The sequence below is a fragment of the Malaclemys terrapin genome, chromosome 8 (assembly GCF_027887155.1).
Source record: "Malaclemys terrapin pileata isolate rMalTer1 chromosome 8, rMalTer1.hap1, whole genome shotgun sequence".
Classification (NCBI taxonomy): domain Eukaryota; kingdom Metazoa; phylum Chordata; order Testudines; family Emydidae; genus Malaclemys; species Malaclemys terrapin.
The window spans coordinates 50,396,688-50,422,687 of NC_071512.1; the positions used below are offsets into that span (position 1 = coordinate 50,396,688).

General features: G+C 45.2%; 1 protein-coding gene across 3 annotated transcripts in view; it reads left to right on the top strand.

Moving 5' to 3' along the window:
• RABGAP1L (RAB GTPase activating protein 1 like) overlaps positions 1-26,000 on the top strand; it is a 553,255-nt gene that overhangs the window by 369,895 nt on the left and 157,360 nt on the right. For all 3 annotated transcript variants that reach the window (XM_054037867.1, XM_054037869.1, XM_054037868.1), the window contains exon 15: positions 19,832-19,906. In XM_054037867.1, coding sequence (XP_053893842.1) covers positions 19,832-19,906 — 75 coding nt within the window. The remainder of the gene's footprint in view (positions 1-19,831; positions 19,907-26,000) is intronic.

Below are 26,000 nucleotides of genomic sequence, written 5' to 3' on the forward strand. Positions count from 1 at the left end.
AGCATTGCACTATGGGTAGCTATCCCACAGTTCCCGCAGTCTCCGCCGCCCATTGGAATTCTGGGTTGAGATCCCAATGCCTGAATGATGCAAAACAGTGTCGCGGGGGGTTCTGGGTACATGTCAGGCCCCTCCCCCTCTATCAGAGCACCGGCAGACAATAGATTCACGCCTTTTTACCTGGGTTACCTGTGCAGACAACATACCTCGGCAAGCATGGAGCCCGCTCAGATCAGCTCACCGTCACTATATGTCATCTGGGAGCCGGCAGACGTGGTACTGCATTGCTACACAGCAGTAGCAGCTAACTGCCTTTTGGCGGTAGACGGTGCAGCATGACTGGTAGCCGTGGGGCTGGCAGCCGTAGGGCTGCATTGCACCAGCCCCTTGCCTTTTGGTAGAAGATGGTATATTACGACTGGTGTCCGTTGTCGTCGTACTGCAGTGGCTGTCAATCATGGGCACCTGGGCAGACACGCAACTGTCTCGATGATGATGGCTATCAGTCGTAGTATGCTATTTTCTGCCAGTCGCCCAGTATTTTCTGCTAAGCACCCAGAAGAGGCCAAGGGCGATCTGGGTGCTGGCAGACGTGAGGCTGGCAGACGTGGGGCTGGCAGACGTGGGGCTGCATTGCTACACAGCAGCAGCCCCTTGCCTTTTGGTAGAAGATGGCATATTACGATTGATATCCATTGTCGTCGTACTGCAGTGGCTATCAGTCATGCTGCACCGTCGGCTGCCAGCTTAAGATGTAAAAAATAGATTTGTTCTGTATTCATTTGCTTCCCCTCCCTCCGTGAAATCAACGGCCTGCTAAACCCAGGGTTTTGAGTTTAATCTTTGGGGGGGGCCATTCTGTGTGACAGTTGTTTGTGTTTCTCCCTGATGCACAGCCACCTTTCTTGATTTTAATTCCCTGTACCTGTACGCCATGTTGTCACTCGGCCCTCCTTCCTTCCCCTGGTCCGTCAGATACTAGTTTCGCGCCTTTTTTCAGACCAGGCGCCATAGCTAGCACTGGGATCATGGAGCCCGCTCAGATCACCGCGGCAATTATGAGCACTATGAACACCACGCACATTGTCCTGGAGTATATACAGAGCCAGGACATGCCAAAGCGAAACCCGGACCAGCCGAGGAGGCGATTGCAGCACGGCGATGAGAGTGATGAGGAAATTGACATGGACATAGACCTCTCACAAGGCACAGGCCCCAGCAATGTGGAAATCATGGTGTTACTGGGGCAGGTTCATGCCGTGGAACGCTGATTCTGGGCACAGGAAACAAGCACAGACCGGTGGGACCGCATCGTGCTGCAGGTGTGGGACGATTCCCAGTGGCTGCGAAACTTTCGCATGCGTAAGGGCACTTTCATGGAACTTTGTGACTTGCTTTCCCCTGCCCTGAAGCGCCAGAATACCAGGATGAGAGCAGCCCTCACAGTTGAGAAGCGAAGGGCGATAGCCCTGTGGAAGCTTGCAACGCCAGACAGCTATCGGTCAGTCAGAAATCAATTTGGAGTGGGCAAATCTACTGTGGGGGCTGTTGTGATCCAAGTTGCCAGGGCAATGAAAGACCTGGTGATATCAAGGGTAGTGACTCTGGGAAACGTGCAGGCCATAGTGGATGGCTTTGCTGCAATGGGATTCCCAAACTGTGGTGGGGCCATAGATGGAACCCATATCCCTATCTTGGCACCGGAGCACCAAGCCACCGAGTACATAAACCGCAAGGGGTACTTTTCAATGCTGCTGCAAGCCCTGGTGGATCACAAGGGACGTTTCACCAACATCAACGTGGGATGGCCGGGAAAGGTACATGATGCTTGTGTCTTCAGCCACTCTGCTCTGTTTCGAAAGCTGGAGGAAGGGACTTTCTTCCCGGACCAGAAAGTAACCGTTGGGGATGTTGAAATTCCTATCGTGATCCTTGGGGACCCAGCCTACCCCTTCATGCCATGTTTTATGAAGCCGTACACAGGCAGCCTGGACAGGAGTCAGGACCTGTTCAACTACAGGCTGAGCAAGTGCCGAATGGTGGTGGAATGTGCATTTGGATGTTTAAAAGCGCGCTGGCGCAGCTTACTGACTCGCTCAGACCTCAGCGAAAAGAATATCCCCATTGTTATTGCTGCTTGCTGTGCGCTCCACAATATCTGTGAGAGTAAGGGGGAGACATTTATGGCAGGGTGGGAGGTTGAGGCAAATCGCCTGGCCGCTGATTACGCGCAGCCAGACACCAGGGCAGTTAGAGGAGCACAGCAGGGCGCGGTGTGCATCAGAGAAGCTTTGAAAACGAGTTTTGTGACTGGCCAGGCTACGTTGTGAAACTTCTGTTTGTTTCTCCTTGGTGAACCCTCCACACACCCCTCCCCCGTTCACTCTACTTCCCTGTAAACCAACCACCCCACCCTCCCCTCCCCCCTTCGAGCACCGCTTGCAGAGGCAATAAAGTCATTGTTACTTCACATTCATGCATTCTTTATTAATTCATCACACAACTAGGGGGATAATTGCCAAGATAGCCCAGGATGGGTGGTGGAGGGAGGGAAGGAAAAGGACACACTGCATTTTAAAACTTTAACTCTTATTGAAGGCCAGCCTTCTGATGTTCTGGCAATCATCTGGGGTGGAGTGACTGGGTGGCCAGAGGCCCCCCCACCGTGTTCTTGGGCGTCTGGGTGAGTAGGCTATGGAACTTGGGGAGGAGGGCTGTTGGTTACACAGGGGCTGTAGCGGCGGTCTCTGCTCCTGCTGCCTTTCCTGCAGCTCAACCATACGCTGGAGCATATCAGTTTGATGCTCCAGCAGCCGGAGCATCGACTCTTGCCTTCTGTCTGCAAGCTGACACCACCTATCATCTTCAGCCCGCAACTTGCTCTGTTCATCCCACGATTCAGCCCGCCACTTCTCCTCTCGTTCATATTGTGCTTTTCTGATGTCTGACATTGACTGCCTCCACGCATTCTGCTGTGCTCTTTCAGCGTGGGAGGACATCTGGAGCTCCGTGAACATATCGTCCTGCGTCCTCCGTTTTCTCTTTCTAATGTTCACTAGCCTCTGTGAAGGAGAAACATTTGCAGCTGGTGGAGGAGAAGGGAGAGGTGGTTAAAAAAACACATTTTAGAGAACAATGGGTACACTCTTTCGTTACAAGGTCGCATTTTTCCTCTTATAGTGAGGGCCTGCCGGTTTTGTGTGAGAGATCACTCACGCAGTGCCAGTCAACAGATTTCGGCTTGCAGGCAGCCATGGTAAGCCACAGTCTTTTGGCTTTTTTAATCTTCTTAACATGTGGGAATGGTTTCAAACAGCAGCGCCCTCATTTCCCATATGAAGCATGAATTGGGTTGGCCATTTAAAATGGGTTTGCAATGTAAAAGGAGGGGCTGCGGTTTCCGGGTTAACATGCAGCACAAACCCAACTAACCCCCCTCACCCCCCCCACACCCAATTCTCTGGGATGATCACTGTGACGGGTTGGATCACAGAAACCCCCTTGGGAGCTGCCACCCAATGTGCAAAGACTACCCCTGCTTCTGTTTCCCCTGCCAGCTCAGGACTCCAGCACCCTGTCTTGCTGAGCCAGACACTCCCGTCTGACTCCAGACACAGACCCAGGGTCTGAATCACTTGTCCCAAAGCTGCAAGTTTACCTGAAAACAGCTCGCAGTAGCGTGCTTGTCTTTAGCACTCAGATGCCCAACTCCCAATGGGGTCTAAACCCAGATAAATCCGTTTTACCCTGCATAAAGTTTATGCAGGGCAAACTCATAAATTGTTCGCCCTCTATAACACTGATAGAGAGATATGCACAGTTGTTTGCTCCCCCAGGTATTAATACATACTCTGAGTGAATTACTAAATAGAAAGTGATTTTATTAAATACAGACAGTAGGATTTAAGTGGTTCAAAGTAGTAACAGACAGAACAAAGTAAGTCACCAAGAAAAATAAAATAAAATGCGCAGATCTATGCCTAATCAAACTGAATACAGATAATTTCCTCACCAGTTCCAGAGTGCTCCCTTTTACAGGCTAAGCTCCTTTTAGCCTGGGTCCAGCAATCACTCACACCCCCTGTAGTTACTGTCCTTTGTTTCAGTCTCCTTCAAGTATCCTGGGGGGGGTGGAGAGGCTCCTTCTTTAGCCAGCTGAAGACAACCTGGAGGGGTCTCCCATAGGTTTAAGTAGACTCTCTCTTGTGGGTGGAGACCCCCCTCCTCCCTCCTATGCAAAGCCCAGCTCCAAGATGGAGTTTTGGAGTCACCTGGGCAAGTCACATGCCCCTGCATGACTCAGTCTTTGCAGGCCGACGCCATTGTCCACATGGCATCTTGCATGTCTCCAGGAAGACTTCTCATGTGGATTGGAGCATTCCAAGATGCATTGTTCCCTAAGTGTCTCCTGGTCAGGTACTTAACCTGGCAAATTCCTTCCTAAAAAAGCTGACCAAATGCCTCACAAAGCTTACTTAGAAATCAGGCAAGCATACAGCCCATATTCTTAACCTCGAGTAGAAAATGATATATATGTACAAATAGGATGAATAGATATAGTAGACCATAACCCTTACGGAGATATGTTACATGGCACAGGCAGCACAAAACATATTCCAGTTATGTCATACATACATTTATAAGCACCCCCTCCCCATAAAGCCTTATGGGGTACACTGTCACACATTTAAAATGGGTTTGCAATGTAAAAGGAGGGGCTGCGGTTTCCGGGTTAACATGCAGCACAAACCCAACTAACCCCCCTCACCCCCCCCACACCCAATTCTCTGGGATGATCACTTCACCCCTCCCCCCACCGCGTGGCTAACAGCGGGGAACATTTCTGTTCAGCAGAGCAGGAATGGGCACCTCTGAATGTCCCCTTAATAAAATCGCCCCATTTCAACCAGGTGACCGTGAATGATATCACTCTCCTGAGGATAACAAAGAGCAATAAGGAATGGATGTTGTCTGCATGCCAGCAAACACCGGGACCATACGCTACAATGCTTTGTTATGCAATGATTCCAGACTACATGCTACTGGCCTGGCGTGGTAAAGTGTCCTACCATGGCGGACGGGATAAGGCAGCCCTCCCCAGAAACCTTTTGCAAAGGCTTTGGGAATACATGAAGGAGAGCTTTCTGGAGATGTCCCTGGAGGATTTCCGCTCCATCCCCATACACGTTAACAGACTTTTCCAGTAGCTGTACTGGCCGCGATTGCCAGGGCAAATTAATCATTAATCATTAAAGACGCTTGCTTTTAAACCATGTGTAATATTTACAAAGGTACACTCACCAGAGGTCCCCTGGGTGCCCTCAGGGTCTTGGGTGAGTTCGGGGGTTACTGGTTCCAGGTCCAGGGTGACAAACATATCTTGTCTGTTGGGGAAATTGGTTTCTCCGCTTCCTTGCTGCTGTGAGCTATCTACATTACCTCCATCCTCATCTTCCTCGTACCCCGAACCCTCTTCCCTGTGTGTTTCTCCAGTGAGGGAGTCATAGCACACGGTTGGGGTAGTGGTGGCTGCACCCCCTAGAATGGCATGCAGCTCCGCGTAGAAGCGGCAATTTTGCGGCTCTGCCACGGACCTTCCGTTTGCTTCTCTGGCTTTGTGGTAGGCTTGCCATAGCTCCTTAATTTTCACGCGGCACTGCTGTGCGTCCCTGTTATGGCCTCTGTCCTTCATGGCTTTGGAGACCTTTTCTAATATTTTGCCATTTCTTTTACTGCTACGGAGTTCAGCTAGCACTGATTCATCTCCCCATATAGCGAGCAGATCCCGTACCTCCCGTTCAGTCCATGCTGGAGCTCTTTTGCGAGCCTGGGACTCCATCACGGTTACCTGTGCTGATGAGCTCTGCGTGGTCACCTGTGCTCTCCACGCTGGGCAAACAGGAAATGAAATTCAAACGTTCGCGGGGCTTTTCCTGTCTACCTGGTCAGTGCATCTGAGTTGAGAGTGCTGTCCAGAACGGTCACAATGAAGCACTATGGGATAGCTCCCGGAGGCCAATAACGTTGAATTCCATCCACACTACCCCAATTCCGACCCGCTAAGGCCGATTTTATCGCTAATCCCCTCATCGGAGATTGAGTAAAGAAACCGGTTTAAAGGGCCCTTTAAGTCGAAAGAAAGGGCTTCGTCATGTGAACGTGTCCAGGCTTAATTCCATTTAACGCTGCTAAAGTCGACCTAAACTCGTAGTGTAGACCAGGCCTAAGAGAGATGATTTTATGAAAACCTCCAGTGCTGAAAGCAATGGCTTGGCAGCTTTTTAGTAGAGAGAGTCTTTTAACAGATACTGTGCACTCTTGCTGGTCTCCTGATGTGAAAACAGGAGACATTTGAAGAATGCTGCTGTTTAATAGGGCCAGGAAAGGTCTCTGTTTTCTGCAATAGGAGAGTAGAAAGCTGGAGAGGAGAGAGTTTCTCTGTGCCCCAGTGAAATGAGAAATGATCTGAATCGCCAGATAAGAAGGAAGACTTAAAAGCTCACTGCCATGTTTTAATGGATCTGTCAGTTCTTGTTTCTTCTCTTAATCTCTTCAGAATAGAAGGGAATCAGGAAAGTGTGAAGCTTTTCCTGTGGCAGCACATTTGTGTGATGAAATTAAGACTCTAAAAATGAACTTGTAAGGCTGAAGATGGCAATGGGTGATGAGAAAAGAACCGGCAGTTACTGACTCTATAAGTTTCATTTGGGGGCTTCAGATTGGCTAGTCTTTTACAGATCAAGTGTTTTAATTTCTTGCACTTTTGTAAATTTTATGAAAATTAAAGCTATTTTTGGAGAGTTCATTCTCTGTGTCGCCGGGTATAATGGAATAGTGCTGGTGACCTACTTCCATGCCTACACATCTAGTTAAAGGTACTATGCTATAGGGATACAAAGCAATTGGCAGAAATAATCTTCTCAGCAGTTTGGTTTGGAGTATCTGCAGTGTACAATTTAATTTGAGGCATGTTGTTTTTTCTCATTTTCTGATTAAAGCAGCTTGTATTTGATGGAGAAACAACTGCTGTGACTTTTTAATAGGAAGAATCAAATATGTTGCAGAGAAATCAATATCCCAGTTTGTATAGGTTAATAATCTTATTGTACAAAGAACCAAACAAAAATAAATGCGGCACTCACCTGTTTCTGCAAACATGGTTGTGTTTTATTTCACAGGCTCAAAGTGGGTGTCAATGTTTCCAATAAAAACTGAGGCATTGGAGGCGGATCCGCATCATTTGTGACATGGCACCTTTCATTGCTGGACACTTCCTTTTTTTTCGTCATCTAGTTTATAGTTTATTCTTAATCCTACTCATGCTTGTGGAAATGGGGATGAATTATTCAGCACAGCAGTTGGTTTACAATGGAATAACATAATCCCACTACAGCAATTGACCAAGTCTCTGTGTGTTTGGTCCTCAGAGAGAGAATTACAAGGTGTTTTTCTGGAGGAACTAGTACTGATCATGCCCAATGTACTTTCCTTTGGACTCTCTTAGCTATAGGAGATAATGTAATGGAAACGCCGTATTGATTCGTGCTATCATGACATGTAACTTTTATACCATGATGTGCCTATTTTGATTGTTTGCTCTTTGGCTCACACCTCAGTGTGGCAAAGCTGCTCCATAATCCTATCCAGTCGATTTCTCCTTTGTTTATCCTTCAAACCTCTGTCCTGATTCACTCCATTATAGTGTCCTCTCCTTCAGTACTCTCTTCTTCTTTATATGCACGTATCCTTACTGTGACCCTAGGCATCCCTGTATTCACACCCTACACACTACTGCAATAATGTTTGGACAAAATATGCCTTGGGAGATATCATGTGAAAGTTAATAACATGCTGGTTATTCATATCACTGTAAAATACATGGTTTAATGCTATATATGAAGTTATGGATTTCCTTTCTGTGATGTTAGTAGAACATGTTTAAGACCAGACAGCCTAGCTTAGGTAAAGGTGATAAACAGATGTGTCCTTGACAAAGGAATGTGGGTTTATCTTGATTTGTAGATTAGCCATAAACAAGGCTGTCAAGCTAAACTGGTGGGGGTTATCCTGATCCTGAATTCAAGAGACAGAGAATTACCATGGGTCTTGTATCCCAGAGAGACACAGGAGACTGAATCCCCAAGAGGCCTTCCTGACTTATAAGGCAAAGAGAATCCTTTTGGGGATATAAGGGAGAGATTCCATCTTTATCCTTCACCTTAGGAGACAAAGGAACCAAGTGATTTGTTCTCTGTGATAGGTCCTGGCCAGTAAAAATTGGAAAGGAGACTGAGTTAGAGAAACCATCTTGAAAAAAGACTATCATTCTAGATTCAGTTTTAGTTAGGGTTATCATACGTCCGGATTTTCCCGGACATGTCCGGCTTTTGGGGGCTCAAATCCCCGTCCGGGGGGAAATCCCCCAAAAGCCGGGCATGTCTGGGAAAATCGGGAGGGAGGGCTGGGCCGGGGTCGCGGGGCCGGGCGCGCGGTGCCGGGCCGGGAGCCGGGCCGGGGCCGCGGGGTCGGGCCGCCGAGGGGGTGCGCGGGGCCGGGGGGTCGGGCCGGGAGCCGGGCCGCCGGGGGGGTGCGCTGGGCCGTGGGGCCGGGAGCCGGGGGGGGGTGCGCGAGGCCGGGAGCCGGGCCGCCGGGGGGGTGCGCTGGGCAGCGGGGCCGGGAGGTCGGGCCGGGAGCCGGGCCGCCGGGGGGGTGCGTTGGGCCGCGGGGCCGGGAGCCGGGGAGTCGGGCCGGGAGCCGGGCCGCCGGGGGGGTGCGTTGGGCTGCGGGGCCGGGAGCCGGGGGGTCAGGCCGGGAGACGGGCCGCCGGGGGGGGGTGCGCGTTGGGCTGCGGGGCCGGGAGCCGGGGGGTCGGGCCGGGAGCTGGGCCGCCGGGGGGGGGTGCGTTGGGCCGCGGGGCCGGGAGCCGGGCCGCCGGGGGGGTGCGCTGGGCCGCCGGGGCCGGGAGCCGGGGGGTGCGCTGGGCCGCCGGGGCCGGGAGCCGGGGGGTGCGCTGGGCCGCCAGGGGCCGGCTGGCAGTGCTGGGCGGGCCGGGGGTGGTCGGCCGGGGGTGGTCGCACCTCCTCCCCCCACACCGCCCCTTACCTGCCCAGGCTTCCCGCGAATTAAATGTTCGCGGGAAGCAGGGGAGGGGGCGGAGACTTTGGGGAGGGGGCGGAGTTGGGGCGGGGGAGGGGGCGGGGCTGGGGGCGGGGCCAGGGCCCCGTGGAGTGTCCTCCTTTTGGAGGCACAAAATATGGTAACCCTAGTTTTAGTCTTTTAGATGCATGTTTTAAATTTGCTTGTAACCCTCTCTACCTTTATCCTTATTTACTTGGTATCACTTAATCCATGCTCTTTTTTTAACAAATTTGTTTTGCTTTCATTATTAATCATCAGTGGTATGTAAGACCTGTACCATGTGTGCTTCTAGAAAGCTAACAGGTTGGAATGTTTTACTGTGTCTGTAAAGTCTTTTTCTGGTCCCTGCAGTAGGATGATTTGTAAGCCAATTCAGGGCTAGAAGGGTACTAAGGTCTGCCTGCCAGGAGTAGTAACCAGGTTGGGCAAAGCCAGCATGAGGCTTGTGTCCTGCTGGCAGGCTGTTGGGGTCAGAGCTCTGGACCAAAGCTGCACAGCCACAAAACACCCAGGGCTACAGCAGTCGGTGACTGCAGGACTGGCCTTAGGGAAAATGGTACCCTGGGTGAACTTTATTTTGGGATCCCTGGTGCCCATGGGCGCACCTTCCCCATCGCCCCTGGTCCCCATGGGCTCTTTGGGCTTCCCCCCATCATCACCTGCAGGAAGGGCTGCAGAAGGAGGCATTTCTGAGACCAGCCATATGCCCCCTGACCACTGTGCCCATGGGAAGGGGGGACCCAGAAGCTGGCCCTCTGGCTCCGGAGGGGTGAGCCCTGCTGCCTGCGCCTGCATTGCCCACCTCATGGGAGTGGGGGGAGACCCAGGGCTGGCCCACTGGCTCCGCAGGACAAACCCTGCTGCCTGCGCCTCCCCGCCAGGCTGTTTGGCATTGCCCACCTCATGGGAGTGGGGGGAGACCCAGGGCTGGCCCACTGGCTCCGCAGGACAAACCCTGGTGCCTGCGCCTCCCAGCCAGGCTGGCAGCCCCAGCTAGCATCGCCCACCCCCTGCCCATCTGGCTAGGGCTCCAGCCTCGGGCTCTGCTGCACTCACCCCTGCTCCGGCAGCCCAGGCCTGCCAGTTTGCAGCACTTGGATGGCGTTTTCTTGCACACACACACCCCTCCCCCGCTCCGACCATGGTGCCCTGGCCATTCGCCCCACCCCTAAGGCTAGCCTTGGGTGGCCGAATCCCTTAATGGCCTGGGTGAACCCCAAAACATCACACTTGCAACTTTCCTAATTGCCTCCCCAGTGTTCCCCATAAGTTACAGTATGAAAAGTTGCTGCCTTCATCTACTACCTTTCTGTTGCTAGTCAGTGGGCAGGCCTGACTCCTACAACAGCCTGTTGTGCCAGCCCGTGGAGATGCTTAAAGCATAAACAGTATCAGTTTAAGGATTTTTTAAATGTAATTTTAGTTTTTTTTTACACCAGGGTTGAAAAGCAATTTTGTAAACATTTTCTCATTTCAAGCAAAAAAATTTTGTAATATTATCTTGTCCTCTTCAATGTACATATTAATAAGACTCTCCCTCTATGCACAGCAAGGAAGGAGTAATACTAGTCTCACATATGAATTTTCTGCTGAGACTGCACCAGTTAAAAGGTCAGGTTTGTGAAGCCACAGTGCTGGAAGGAAAAATAAATGATTTATTGTGCTAGGAGGCCTGCCTGAAGAGATTGTAAATATTTCTTCATTCTCCCAGTCTCAAATTGTAGTTATAGCTCTGCATGAGGCTTATTGTGTGAAACTGAAATGCCTTGCAGTGGGTACTTCATAAGTGGATTAAATAATTCAATAATCATAGCTCTGTGTAAATGCAGTGGTGTGGGAGGGTGTATTATATGATATAGCCAAGATATCCCAGCTTGTTAGATAAAGTAGTAGGAATACTGTTATTCTGCAACCTGGACGTACAATCAGCTATTCAACTGATTTGGGTGCAGAGTTGTAAATTACTGTACAACCCAAATTATTAAGAGATCAAACATGAAGTAAATAACTTCCTAACCTCTCAGCGCTATAAACTCTTAAATGAGAGACACACAGCTCCAAGCTCAGGTGGAACCTTGGGATAGTCACACTGCTGCCTGGGGACTGAAGACAGTTCCCGAGGTGATACTCCAAGACTCCAGCAGACTCTGTTACAGCATGCACAGTCTGTTTGAATACCCTAGCCATTGGTGAGAGAGCAGTGTTGCTTTTTCTGTGCAATATGTAGGGTTACCATATTTCAGCGAGCAAAAAAGAGGACGGGAGAAGCCCCGCCCTAGCCCCGCCCCTGCCCCTCCCACTTCCCGCCCCCCCTGACCTCCCAACCCTCCCCCCGTTCCTTGTCCCCTGACTACCCCCTCCTGGGACCCCTGCCCCTAACTGCCCCCCAGGACTATCTAAGCCTCCCTGCCTCTTGTCCCCTGACTGCCCCAACCTTTATCCACACCCCCACCCCCAGACAGACCCCTGGGACTCCCACGCCCCATCCAACCACTCCCCACCCCCTGACAGCCCCCCCCAGAACTCCCAACCCATCTAAACCCCTCTGCTCCCTGTCCCGACTGCTCCGATCCCTCCCCCCACTCCTGCCCCCTGACAGCTCCCCCCCAGAACTCCCAACCCATCTAAACCCCTCTGCTCCCTGTCCCCTGACTGCTCCGATCCCTCTCCGCACTCCTGCCCCCTGACAGCCCCCCCCAGAACTCCCAACCCATCTAAACCCCTCTGCTCCCTGTCCCCTGACTGCTCCGATCCCTCTCCCCACTCCTGCCCCCTGACAGCTCCCCCCCAGAACTCCCAGCCCCCTACCCCCCCGCTCCTTGTCCCCTGACTGCCCCCTCCTGGGACCCCTGCTCCTAACTTCCCTCCAGAACCCCACCCCCTACCTAAGACTCCCTGTTCCTTGTCCCCTAACTGCCCCCTCCTAAGACCCCCCCCAACTGCCCACCAGGACCCTACCCCCTACCTGTACCCTGACTGCCCAAAACTTTCTCCACTCCCCCCAAAAAGCCCCCCCCGTTTCTTGACTGCCCCCTCCAGAACCTCCCTGCCCCTTCTCCTGCCCCCCTTACCCTGCTGCTCAGAACAGGGTGTTGGGCTCTGTGCGAGCCGGACACGTGGCTAAGCTCCCCAGCACAACAAAACCCGGTCCCTGGCCCTGCACAACAAAACCCGGTCCCTGGCCCGGACCGGGTTGCAGGGGAGAGCTGCCCTTGTATCAGCACAAAGTGCTCTCGCTCCCGTTTTGCTACGCTGCATGGCAGTAACCGCTCCCAGTTGCAAAAGGGGAGGGCTGCACTTTGTGCTGAGAAAATTGCTCAGAATGCAGGGCGGAGCTCCTCTCCAGCTGCTCCGGAGTCCAGCCCGGGACTTTCCTGCAGCCCTCCCAGCCGCTCCGGGGGAGGGGGGAAATCCCGGACATTGTGAGTGCTTTACAAATTCCCCCCGGACGCTATTTTTAGCACAAAAAGGAGGACATGTCCGGGTAAATCCGGACGAATGGTAACCCTACAATATGCTTTCTCCTGCAATCCAATTATGAGAGCAATATAAAGATTCTTGCTGTGGGCAGAGCAGAAGGAAGAAGAGAGGTGAATTATATGAGGGTCAGAAAAGGCAGTTCAGAGCAAAGAGAGGTTAAAACCCTACTGCTCCCACTTTGACACTGCTTTAGGTGGGAGCCTGCTTGTGTATAAGGAAATGGCAGAGCTCAGATTCTTATATAAGACCCACTGTTGCATAGAAAAAAGAAACTTAATTCAAAATCAGCCCCTGGAAGTACGGTGTCATTGAAGTGCAGTGTAATTCTGTTAATACAAGTATAATATAATCTAAAGCCAGTTCTATTAGAGTATAACTTTGGTAATATAAAGGTTTAATTCCTTCATCACAAATTGTTGGCATATCCCTCAGACCATCCTTAGAAATATGGTACTGACACAAAAATAGATAATAAAAAGCAAGCTGGGATTGCAGTAGTCCTGAAAACCTGCCTTTGACTCCCAGTCTCTTGATGTCCTTTGCATCCAGTATGCTTGATACTTACTCATGGGAGGGGAAGCTTGCTGTGTTGTTCACCAGTGACCCTTGCAGATGAGAGAAAGATGCTGTTACCCGATTCTAAGGAAGCTCCATCCATGACTTTTGCCAGAAAGAGGGTAGCTCTGTTGTGTGCTTACACTGGTGTGAAGATGAGGGGTAAATGCGAGCTCTGGAAAAAATGCAGATCTTCCCGAAGCGGAAGGTATAGAAGGATATTTGAATGTCATCTATTGTAGTTTAGTGTGACTGACTCACTGTGTTAAAGGCAAATTGGCAATATGATTGTAATTTCACATTTCCTAGGTAGTATGTGGAAGTTTTATGGGTTCTGAGTACAATGGAACCTTGGGAGAGCTGAGCTATCATGTCTGAATCAATTTTCTTGATTGGGAAGGCAAAATGATCAAAGTTCATCTCACTTTGGAGCTTTGAGATGCATTCCTTAGCCTGCTTTCATGTTAGTGACATCATCCACAGTAGCAGCAGAATCAGAGAAATCTGAGGGTTTAAGTTCAAGCCAGAAGTCTTTCTGTTCACCTTTGAAATGTATATATTTCTAATTTTTAAATCTACTTAATTCTGTTAAGGTTCGGATCTCAATCAATTTTCTATAACAGTTTTTTTAAAGAGCATTTCTGTTGACCGTAGACTTCTGCATTCTTCTATTTGGATCAGCAGACTACTCCATATCAGTAGTGCTATTTTAGGAGGCTGTGTTGATCCCACAAGGTGCTATAGATGTTGTGATAACTTGAAAATCCCTTACAAGTTCTAGAAGACTGATAGCTGTTATAAAGAAGCTATTGATCGTGTAGAGGTGGCTCAGTTTCTGATTGTTATTAATGAGTTGAACAAGATTGCCCAGGAGAGGCTTACAGCCTGTCTGTTCAGAAGTCTGTTCTTTTAATTTAAAAAAATCCTATATCATTGTGGGAGGAGGGGAAGGTGTAGGAATCTCACTCTTCACTTATGACAGTAAGCAAAGATTTCTGAGTAGCAGTCAGAGAAGAATACCAGCATAAAGGTTTGCTAAATTGTCTCAGGTCATTAAAGGACAAATCCTGTCCCTATTCAAATAAATGATAAAAGTCCCATTGACTTCACTGGAAGCATGATTTTGTCTTAAGAGGTCTGGAAAGCAACCTAGGTGCTCCTAAAAGGGTGTTGCCTTGAAAAATTCCTGTGGATGGTCTTGTTAGTTGCATAATATTGTGATAGTCCCTGTAGGTAGCACCCTTATTGTTGAGGGTAAATTGATGAAGTAAAGTTTGTAGCGATGCTCTGCAATGTAAAGTTTTACAAGTTACTGAACAAAAAACAACTGAAACAAAAGAACAAGAACAAAAAACAAAATAAAACCTTGTATTTTGAAATATCCTAAACATGAAGCTTGAAAAATCCACTCACCTGGGATGAGTATGAAACTTTCCTGGGCGAATGCTATTAATTTCTTCAGAATCAAATGTTTCATTTAAAAAAAAAATCTCTAGCCCTCATGATTTTGTCTTTGGGACCTGGCAGCACGAGTCTTTTTTACCTTGGCGAGAAGGCTTAGTGCTCAGACTAGCAGGTGCTAGGTAAATTATCCAAATCCTGCCTAAATATGACTGCCTGACATTTCTTTAATTGATTACTAGCCAGTACTGAAGTTTTTCATCTTTTCTGTACTATTTACTTGTGGTTTTGATATCTTGTGGCAGTGAGTTCCAAGAGTGCATCAAGAATTTAAAAGGGGTTAGACATTTATGTGAACAATAAGAACATATACACAGTTACATAAGAAAAGATTTTAAAAATTACAAGGGATGTATATCCTTATGCTTCAGAGTGTAAGCCAACCTCTAACTTCCTGAGGTTAGGCAGAAACTCCCCCGATGGGCATGTTACTCCATAATTATCCATTTTGTGGTTTTTTGCACCTTCCTTTGAAGCATCTGGTAGGATACTGAAATAGAGGAAACATTAGTCTGATCTATTATCACAGTTTCTATGTTTCTATCTACAAGTTCTGTACCATGAAATGAAAATCTGATGATGAAAAGGGAACATTTACCTCACGAATACTTCCTGTTTTCTGTACCAGAATATTTTAACAATAATTAATTGACATAGAACATACTTGTTTTAAAATCTCTTTGAACTAGTTAGCTGTTGCTATTTTTAAATCAATTAACTATTATGTAATTATTGCCCACCACAGATAGAATCCTGTGTAATGTCTATCCTTTATTAGTTTTGTGTTACTGTTCTTCAAAGTGTGAAAAAAATAGTGGATGTTGTTATAATGCTGAAAATAAATGACTGGCTATTTCTTTGGGTATTTGCTACTGAACGGCACTGCTCTTTAAAAGGCAGATATGAAACAACTTTAGGAAGTACTAAATAAATAAGGGATTAAGTACCCACAGACTGGTAGACATGTGGGAATTCAGATGAAAAAAACATATTCCCTTATTGCTTTTTCTTAATTAACACACTTTTTTTTTTTTTTTTTTTTTTTTTAACAAATCCTGGCACTGGTTAGGACATGTCCAGAATCCATTCCATTTTAACTCTTAATTAAAAAACATTTTATATTGATCCAGTGCTTGGGTTAGTAGACCAGGAGACCAATTTTAATTAAACACTTACCCAAACTAGCATCCATTTACAAGAATGACAGCTCCTGCCAGTTATTAAGCACTATGGAGTTCTCCTACCTTGTAACCTCAGCAGCTAAATTTGTCGAAATTAGTAATCAGGTTTCAGTTTTAGTATTAAGCTGTTTATGTAAATCTGTTTCCTTATCTAATTGAGGATGTTAATCTCTTTGCATTTGAGCAGATGATAAAAAGAATGGATCTGGGCTGTTGTGGTCTCTGTTCTGGTTACTCCGTGTTTAATACAACCAAAAGATTAGTAAGCTATATAGATACAAAGATACTGTCTATGGGCCACAGCTAGTTTCCAGCAAGGGTAGCTGGAATGCAGTAGGAAATATGAGTGCATGAGACTCCCTGTACAGGACACATGTGGGCTCCTTTTAAGAGAGACATTTAATGAACACTGTTCATAAAAACTTTCTAAAATTGTTACTTTACAGAGCTACTTCTTCCTTAGTTTCTGCCAATCAAGGGCAAAAAGGGGGATAGTTTAGAGACACTGCATGCTTTGCAGCTCCCATTTATATCCGTTTTAGACTTTCTTGGCAGAAATCATTGATAATTGTGTTAGGGCTGTTGGCCAGAGAAGTTAACTGTCAGCTAGGACAAATTTCTCTCAGCTTTTGAGGAGAGAGGTAAGTAACCCATCCACTGAGATATTGTGTGATAGACCCAGATGGTTTTGATTTCATATGCTACAATGTATAAATGAAACTGGAAACCCCTGATTTGGGGTATTTATCCATGATATTTAAAAGCAATTATTTTCTTTCTTTGTAGCTGGTTGCTTCAGATGAGTAAGAGCAAGCATAGTTGTTTTTCAGACCACATTGATATTTTAAGAACCTGTCATCTTGCCTGGAGCTATGACAGTGAGAAACGTGCTAGTGATTGTGACACATGACATTGTGGGCAACAGTGATGACATTTCTGAAACGAGAAAAACTACATTAGCTGCCCCATTGTTACCAACACAGCCCCCTTATTTGCTGCTGTGTATGTCGTTAACACCAGAGTCTGCCTCAGATTGTGCTACAGTTGTTGCCAGCCTCAGTGCCAAAATGGAAGCAGTTAATTCAGCAAATATTTTGCAGGACAAATGCTTTGTTAGAACTCATGACAAATCTATTACTCTCACTGAACTATATGAGATGGTCACTATCAAATTTATTTAATTTTCAGCAGTAGCAAAGAACAGTTTCAGGATATTTTCTTTGAGATGCAAGTTCACTTTTGTTGAAATTCCCAAAATATTTCAGCATTTTGTGCTTTTATTGGGCAAGTACTAGGGGCTGTGGGAGAGCCATGCATTTAATGATTGAAATATGGACCAGCAGTAAAAGAATCTGATATGTATCTTAATGCTCTTTAGCTCCTCTGCCATCATCCACTGTAAGCACTGCAACAAGATCCCAATGAAGATGCACTACATGAAAGTTTTAGATGGGTCTTCTTGCAATAAAAATCTGCCAAAAGAACTTGAAACAAAAGTGGAAATGGCTTTCCTCCCCGCAGAGCCGGCTCCAGGCACCAGCTTGGCAAGCTGGTGCTTGGGGTGACCACTCCGGACAGGGGCGGCAGGTCCAGCTATTCGGCGGCAATTTGGCGGATGGTCCCTCACTCCCGTTAGGAGCGAAGGACCTTCCGCCGAATTGCCGCCGCAGATCGCGATCGCGGCTTTTTTTTTTTTTTTTTTTTTTTTTTTTTGTGTGGCTGCTTGGGGCGGCCAAAACCCTGGAGCCGGCCCTGCCTCCCCGGGACTAAGAAAAGGGTTCATTGCTACTGACTGCACTTGATGATGGCAACTTCACCCACAGAATCTTTTTTACTTTTTAGTTTAGAGGGGCTCCAGAAGAACAGAAAATACAGAATTTGGTTTCTGTGAAAACATTGTGGGTTATATTGGTAATTCTCCCAATGCTGTGAATATCCTTTTTGATACAAAGGCAAGGTTGTCCAAAAAAAATCTGGTCCAAGATATGACTATAATGTATAATTCTACCTTTCATGTGTTACCACACCTTTCAAAAAGCTGCATGTGAATATTGCCTACACTATCCTATTCCCACACTATCCAGTTTATCCCCAGCTAAGTAGAATTTGCAACCTTGTCTCATCTGAGACTTAGAAACAAAACACTAATGTAGGGTCCCAATTCAAACCATTATCTTACAAGATCAGCTGTTTGTGAGGGTGTGGAGACAGTTTTGTGATTCGCACTTATGGTAGTGGAGACATAGCCTATGTCTATGGCTCTTGCTATTTGTGTCATATTAAAATTAAATTTATTATTTGGGTCAGGACTATGTCTGTTTTATTTTGTGAGGTACTATCATGTTTCTGGGTGTTCAAAATGTAATATCTCCCAAAGAAGAAAAAACTTCCTAAAAAAACACTTTCAGCTGAAGCAAAGTGCAAAATGTTAGCAGAGCATCAGAGACAGATGTTGAAAATTTCTTTTTGATTAGTCTTGTGTTTATCCTGTACTTTATCTCTATAGCAGATCATTTGTGTACAGAAGGCAAAGCATCACTTACATTGATGGTTTAATGAGAATGTCGTGTGGGTGTGGATTTGTTTTAAAATTACAATACATGTTTTACTTGTTTTGGCGATGCAACAACATAATCAAAGCAACATCTGGGACATTAGTCAGATATTTGGATGACCTGGATGAATAGTGCAATAATAAAACTATCGCTGCGTGTCATTAATTGTACCCTCAGGAATACAGGCAACATGAAACTTCCATGTGAATTATATAACTAGGTTACTCATGCTACCCAGTTGCTCATAACGTATCTGTAGAGTTTATGGCTGAAAAGCTTGATTCTTCACAGAGAGTGCGAGGGCTAGGCAGGGAGCTGTTTGCAACTCCCTGATTCAGAAATGCCCAGCTGCAGCACAAGTTAGAGCTACACAGGTGCAATGCTAACCTCATGATTGGCATACGATCTCTCAGGAATCTTACACCAGTGGAGAATTAGGTGAAGCAGCTTTTCCTCCAGTTTCAGCTTTTTTTTTTTTTGTTTAAGTAGTCTCTAGCTGTTATGGTTGTGAAGAAACTTTTCAAAACATGAGCTAAAATGCAACTGATGTGATGTCTGCCTGAGCTTTCAGAGAACTTCAAAAGCTCTGAGGTCTGAAGAGAACCTTTCATTTCAGTGAGTTCCAGTTCAGATGTCGATATTTTCTTTTCGTGTCTACGGTAACTGTTTCACTGCTTTTGAAAGCATGTAGGAAAGGAGAGTAGGTATCATTATTAAGATCTACAAAATAAAAATATAAGGACATAAATCAAATTGTATTTTAAAGCCTTTTAATTAAAATTCTAAAATGTTGATAGACTTTTAACAATGCCAGGATGGCTTGAAGGGGGTGCAGTTGGTTTCATTTCCTGAAGGGAAGCTTTCAAATCTTTGGAAAACATTGTCTTAAGCCTCATTCCTATGATGTCATCTGAAATCCTCCATGGAATTACAACCTTGTTATCTGCAGTTGAGTATTATTATTCCTTTTCAGTATGCTAATAAGGCAGGGACAGCTGTCTTATAGAGAAAATTTCCATTTCAAATTACCTTTGGTGGTTTTCTTCTTAACACTCTCAGGGCCCAGAATTTTATCATGTAACAGTTTGTTCGGCTTTTTTAAAGGTAACTGTTCTAATTTTCCTCTCTTATCAGTTTTACACTGATGTAACTCTATTGCTTTCAGTGAAATTACTGCTGATTCACACTGGTTTAAATGGGAGGAGAATAAGGCCCAACATTTTCAGCACATTTGAAAATATACAGTGTCAGTAAAGAACAAGCAGCGATCTATAAATGTTTTATTTAATGCACATTAAGCCTACACCAAAGTGGTTACAATTCCATGCACTTCAGTGCCTCTAGCTCCAGAATATCACATGATCTGAATACTGCATTAGTTATACTGCATTTTGCGACAAGAGATACTTGGATTTTAAATATTCAGTAAAGAAATTAAACTTGCCTTTATTTTTTTTCTAGGCATACTCTGTTTATGATGAAGACATTGGCTATTGTCAGGGACAGTCCTTCCTTGCTGCGGTGTTGCTGCTGCATGTGAGTAAATTACAAAGTGAAAGCTCTGACATGATGAAGCTGAAGCAATTTTAAAAATTTAGTACTGTAACTTGGTGAAAATACTCACTTGGTCAAATATTCACCACTGCTAGTTTTTGTGTCCATTTTTTCCTTCCCTGTGGAATCCTTTTTGCCTGATGCCAAGAGAAAGTACATGTGCTTATATCTCTACAAATATGTGGTTCATCTACAAATAAGAATATGAACTACTCAAATATAAAATTGCAGAGCTAACTGTAGTAGGTAACCTATTACTTAAATCAGCCTCTGTACCAGATGACTGTGGAATAGGTAATGTAACTCCAAATTTTTAAAAAAGTCTCCAGAGGCTATCCCAGCAATTACAGACCAGTCAGCCTAACTTCAGTACCAGGCAAATTGGTTGAAACTATAGTAAAGAACAATTTTTTTCGGACACATAGATGAACACAATATGTTGGGGAAGAGTCAACACAGCTTTTGTAAAGGGAAATCATGCCTTGCTAATCAATTAGAATTCTTTGGTGGTGTCAACAAGCACGTGGACAAGGGTGACCCAGTGGATATAGTATACCTGGACTTTCAGAAAGCCTTTCAGAAGATCCCTCCCTAAAGGATATGAAGCAAAGTAAGCAGTCATGGGATAAGAGGGAAGGCCCTCTCATGGCTCGTTAACTGGTTAAAAATAGGAAACAATGGCTAGGAATAAATGGTCATTTTTCACAATGGAAAGCAGTAAATAGCGGGGTCCCCTAGGGATCTATACTGGGACCAGTGCTGTTCAACATATTCATAACTAGGACCCTACCAAATTCACGATTCATTTTGGTTAATTTCACAGTCATAGGATTTTAAAAATCGTAAATTTCATGATTTCAGATATTTAAATCTGAAATTTCACGGTGTTGGAACTCTAGGGGTCCTGATCCAAAAAGGAGTTGTGTGGGGCGGGGGGTGGGATGGTCACAAGATTATTGTAGGGGGGTTTGCAGTACTGTTACCCTTACTTCTGCGCTGTTGCTGGCAGCAGTGCAGCTGTCAGAGCTGGGCAGGCGGAGAGTGGCAGCTGTTGGCTGGGAGCCCAGCTCTGAAGGCAGAGCCGCTGCCAGCAGCAGCGCAGAAGTAAGGATGGCATGGTATAGTATTGTCACCTTTACTTCTGCGCTGCTGCCTTCAGAGCTGGGTCCTTGGTCTGCAGCCGTCACACTCTGGTCACCCAGCTCTGAAGGCAGCAGCGCAGAAGTAAGGGTGGCATGGTATGGTATTGCCATCCTTACTTCTGCACAGCTGCTGGTGGGGTGCTGCCCTCAGAGCTGGGCGCCCAGCCAATGCTCTCCAGCTGCCCAGCTCTGAAGGCAGCGCAGAAGTAAGGGTGGCAATACTGCAACTTCCCTAAAATAACCTTGAGACCCCCCCCGCAACTCCCTTTTGGGTCAGGACCCCAATTTGAGGAATGCTGGTCTCACCTGTGAAATCTGTATAGTATAGAATAAAAGCACACAAAAGACCAGATTTCATGGAGAGAGACCAGATTTCACAGTCCGTTATGCTTTTTTCATGGCAGTGAATTTGGTAGGGCCCTATTCATAAATGATCTTGAAAGAGGGGTGAAAAGTGAGGTGGCAAAGTTTGCAGACAATACTAAATTACTCAAGATCATTAAGTCCAAAGCTGACAGTGAAGAGTTACAAAGGGTACATGGGTACGTCACAGGATCCCACTAAGCTGGGTGTCTAGGCAACAAAATAGTAGATGAAATTCAATGTTAATAAATGAACAATAATGTTCATTGCCAAACATAATCCCAACTATACATACAAAATGATGGGGGTCTACATTAGCTGTTACCAGTCAAGAATGATCTTGGCTAGTTCTCTGAAAACATCTGCTCAATGTGCAGCGGCAGTTAATAAAGCTAACATGATGTTAGAAACTATTAGGAAATGGATAGACAATAAAACAGAAGATGATATAATACCACTATATAAATCCATGGTACCTCCACACTTGAATACTTTGTGCAGTTCAGGTCATCCCATCTCAAAAAAGATATATTAGAATTGGAAAAGGTGCAGAGAAGGGCAACAAAAATGATTAGGGGTATGGAACAGCTTCCATATGAGGACAGATTAAAAAGATTGGGACTGTTCAATTTAGGAGAGAGACAATTAACAGAGGGGCTATGATAGAGGTGTATAAAATCATGAATGATGTGGTGAAAGTGAATAAGGAAATGTTATTTATCCCTTCACACAATACAAACTGGGGTCATCCAATGAAATTAATAGGCAGCAGGTTTAAAACAAACAGAAGCTGGGACTGGATGACAGGGGATTGAACACAGGATAATTGCCCTGTTCTGTTCATTTCCCTCTGAAGATTCTGGCACCAGCCACTGTCAGAAGACAAGATACTGAGCTAGATAGGTGGACCATTGGTCTGACCCACTATAGCCATTCTTATGTTCTTAAGAAACCATTAGGTCAGGAATAATTAAGTTTTGTTATAATCGAAGCTATTATATATTTTGTAGTGGTCAGTTTTTATTTGATGGTAAAGAATACTTTTTTGAATACTTTGTTTGCCAAATCCTGAAGTTTTTAATGGATTTTCATTTCATTTTTAACCTAGTCCTTACCAGGCAAACTCTTATTGAAGTTAGTGTGAACTTGTCCGAGGGTGGGATTCTCACCCAAATGGAGCATAAGTGCCATTGACTTTCAAGAGGTCTTGTGCTTCCAAGTCACTTTTAAATCTCCACATGAGCAAAAACTAAATAAAGGATTTGACCCATTCATTGAAAGACATGCTTGATTGTTAATTTGTATTGTCATCTTTAATTTCCAAGATACTAGAACAGTTGAAAAATATTAGATATTTACAAGCTGCTAAACAAATTTATTGATACATCTATGGAGTTAAGAAATGGGATATTGTGAAGAGCATTTTAAAAAAACAGTTATGCAGGCTATTGCTTGTTTTCAGTGCCAGGCTTTTGTTGGTAACATCACATTAATCACTCTCAGAATTTATTTCCATTTAGAGTACGGTTCTTTAGAAGACCCCTAAAGATTTATCCCTCACACGGACAGCCCAAGAGGAAATAAGTTACTAAGTAAGATGTCTAAAAGAAAAATTCAGACTGTTTCAGGCATAAGTATTATCTTCTTAAAAGGCAACTATGACGTCTTGAAGATCTAAGCAGCTGATACCCAATAAGAGCATTGTGGAGAGAGGATAGTCTTTTTATAGACACAATTGAAACTAGAACGACATTATCACCCTCCCCCCCACCTCACTCCCATATATTCCAAAATCAAACATTCCATCAGATATTTTACATAGCATTTCTTACCCAACAGTAGACTTTTTTTTTTTTTTTTTAAAGTTTGGTTCAGATAAGATAAGCTATTTGTAGAGACACAAGTGTTCAAAAAATGAATAAGCTGCCAATTCCAAATATGATGAATTTTCATTTGGCTCCCCTTATCTCCAAATGTGTGATGTTACATTGGCATTACTATGTAGAATTGCCTTTGAGTGTTTTTAGAGTTTGTGATTAAATTTGAAAGGTATTTCTAGGGACCACCAAATGGCAATTACACCCATTTTAATACGCCTATATAATACATACATTCCTAATAAGAAATGAAACTGAAATGATCAGAGAAGGGGAGGAAGCAAATTCTCTCTGATGTAGCTTAGGAGCTCCGGTGGGGGAGAGGTAGATGATCGCATCCTTCAAGCCCCTAGCTCCCCCAGATTGTCCATTCCCAGCCAGTCCATTGTCCTGAATGCTTACTGAGTCTGTTCTGAACCTCTCTAAGCCTTGTTAATCTCTACATGGTCCCATTGTCCCCAGGCCTTTTGTATTCTTCTGGGATAGGGGGTGCTTTTTCCTCCCTCTGCAGTTGTCGTCTAGGGGTGGATTGGTAGCCTGAACCTCCATCTTGGGTCTTCATAGTTCTTCTGGAGAAATCCCCACCAAAATATGAGCAGAGATTTCCCAATCACAGGGAACCATTTGTCTCCAGCTGTCGTGATTTTACCACAGAACTTGCATTATTTTGTGTGCTTCTTGAAGCCCAGCTCTTCCATTCATGTGACTATGTTAGAATCTTAGTTCTCATTATTAACAAATTGGTAAGTTTTTAGCAATCATGGTTGGAAAATGAGCTCAAAAAAACAAAGCAAATTAAAAGAAACCAACATTTATTTTTTAAAATTTCATTGGCTTAATAATAACAACATAAATTTGGGGGATTGATTCATGATTTTGGACTCTTGGGATTGGTAATACTGGGGAAATCCCTATCCCCTCAGAGTGAAGTCTCCATGGCCTCTCCCTGTAAAAGACTTGGCCTCACAACAAACTCCCAATCCCTCCCTACTCCTTGTAGGTATGTCTTCATCGCAAAAGAAGGTCTATTCTTAACTTGGGTTAAAATACCAGTGAATACACAGCAATTTGGCATTTAACCTGGGTTTGCAGCTTGAGTTCAACCCCAGGTTCCCTTAGAGGTTTAAACTTCACTTGCTAACCCAAGTTAAAACCTGAGTTACTATGTTTTCCGTGCTATTTTAACCAGAGTTAAGAACACACTTTTTTTTGGTTTTTTTTGTTTTTTGCAGTGCCAACACACCATATGTGTTGGATGGGGATGAATGTGTGTGTGCATGCATGTGTCTGGGTGAACATGCACATGTGTGTGAACATAATTTCCTTGTTAGTATATGAACAAGTAAAAGAAGTTTACATTTATGTTTTAGAAAGAACAGACCCAAGTCCCCAAACTCTTCATGCAGGATAAAGCTATTAATTTCTCTTTTTAACTTGGTCTCCAGCCTTTATCTGTCCTCCATAGGGGTTCATCTTGTCAGATAAAATTGTGGCAAGAGATCTAAGATCTCATAACAGCTTATTATGTCTGATCTTAGTCTGCACAGACACTTGGCAGCTGGGCTGGCAGTTCTTGAGGTTCAACAGCTACTTTCATGTAAACTGGTGAAAAAGAAAGGACTCAACACCAGTTTTGGCCTAGGGGCAAGGCGTGATCTTAGTCTGGGCACTAAAAAGTGAAATCTTAGAAGTCAATAAAAAGGGACTGAAATTCTCTTTGAAGAAAACTATTCAGCTTTTATCCACTGCTGACATTTGTCTAGAGAGAGATTCTGCGTGCAAGCAGAAATAGTAAAAGGTCAAGAGTTGTAACTCAGATATTCAGAAGTAGTTTCTGTTCATTGGCACTTATGTGGTATTTGCAGAAGTAAGACATTCTTGTGATTAAAGTCCTGATTTGTGTCTGCAATAGCTTCCGCTCACACATACCCTGTTACGGTATCCCCTGAAGTCAGGGATACTGTCAAGGGAGGCTATGATGACACAAGACTTCCCACAACCTCCCCTCTCATTAGGGCATGCAGCCAGGCAGCACAACTCCAAAAGTGAGGTTGACTGATTTAGTGCAGCCCCTAAGTGGGTCTTGAGTAGAGCCCCAGCAGGGATTAAAGCGTTCAGTATCATTTGGATGAGGAGGTATGGACATGGTGTAGCAGGGCTTCTGAGGGAGTCATGCTGCTGGAAGAGGTCTCAGAATGATCACATGTTTGGAGGGCCAAGCTCATTGTTGCATCCTCAGTCATGGAAAACCTGACCCGGGACTGCTTAATGCACCTGGAAGTTGGCTGTAATTTTCCCTTTCTGCATTTTTTCCCATGAGGGCCTGATATAGCCTAGAATTTTTGAGAAGTGTTTGTCTAATGTCCAGTTTGACAAAGACTATTTTGGTGACAATTTGTTTTTTACCGTGGTTTTCTAGATGAGAATTATGTACCAGCTAAGCTAAATATTCTCATTTACCTTTGTAGTGGCAATGCTAATGGCAGTTGTGCATTTACAGCCCCAAGCATTGAATTGAGACTATAATACTATTTACACTGTGTTTGAATAAGGTTCTGAAGAAAGATCCTAACACTGTTTCAAATCAGTATATACAAGGCCTAACTAATGTTTTCCTCAAGGAGAATAAATTATTCCCCTAAGATTTTTTGGTAGCTAATAGAACTGTGTGAATAACTCTTTTTTTCTGACAGG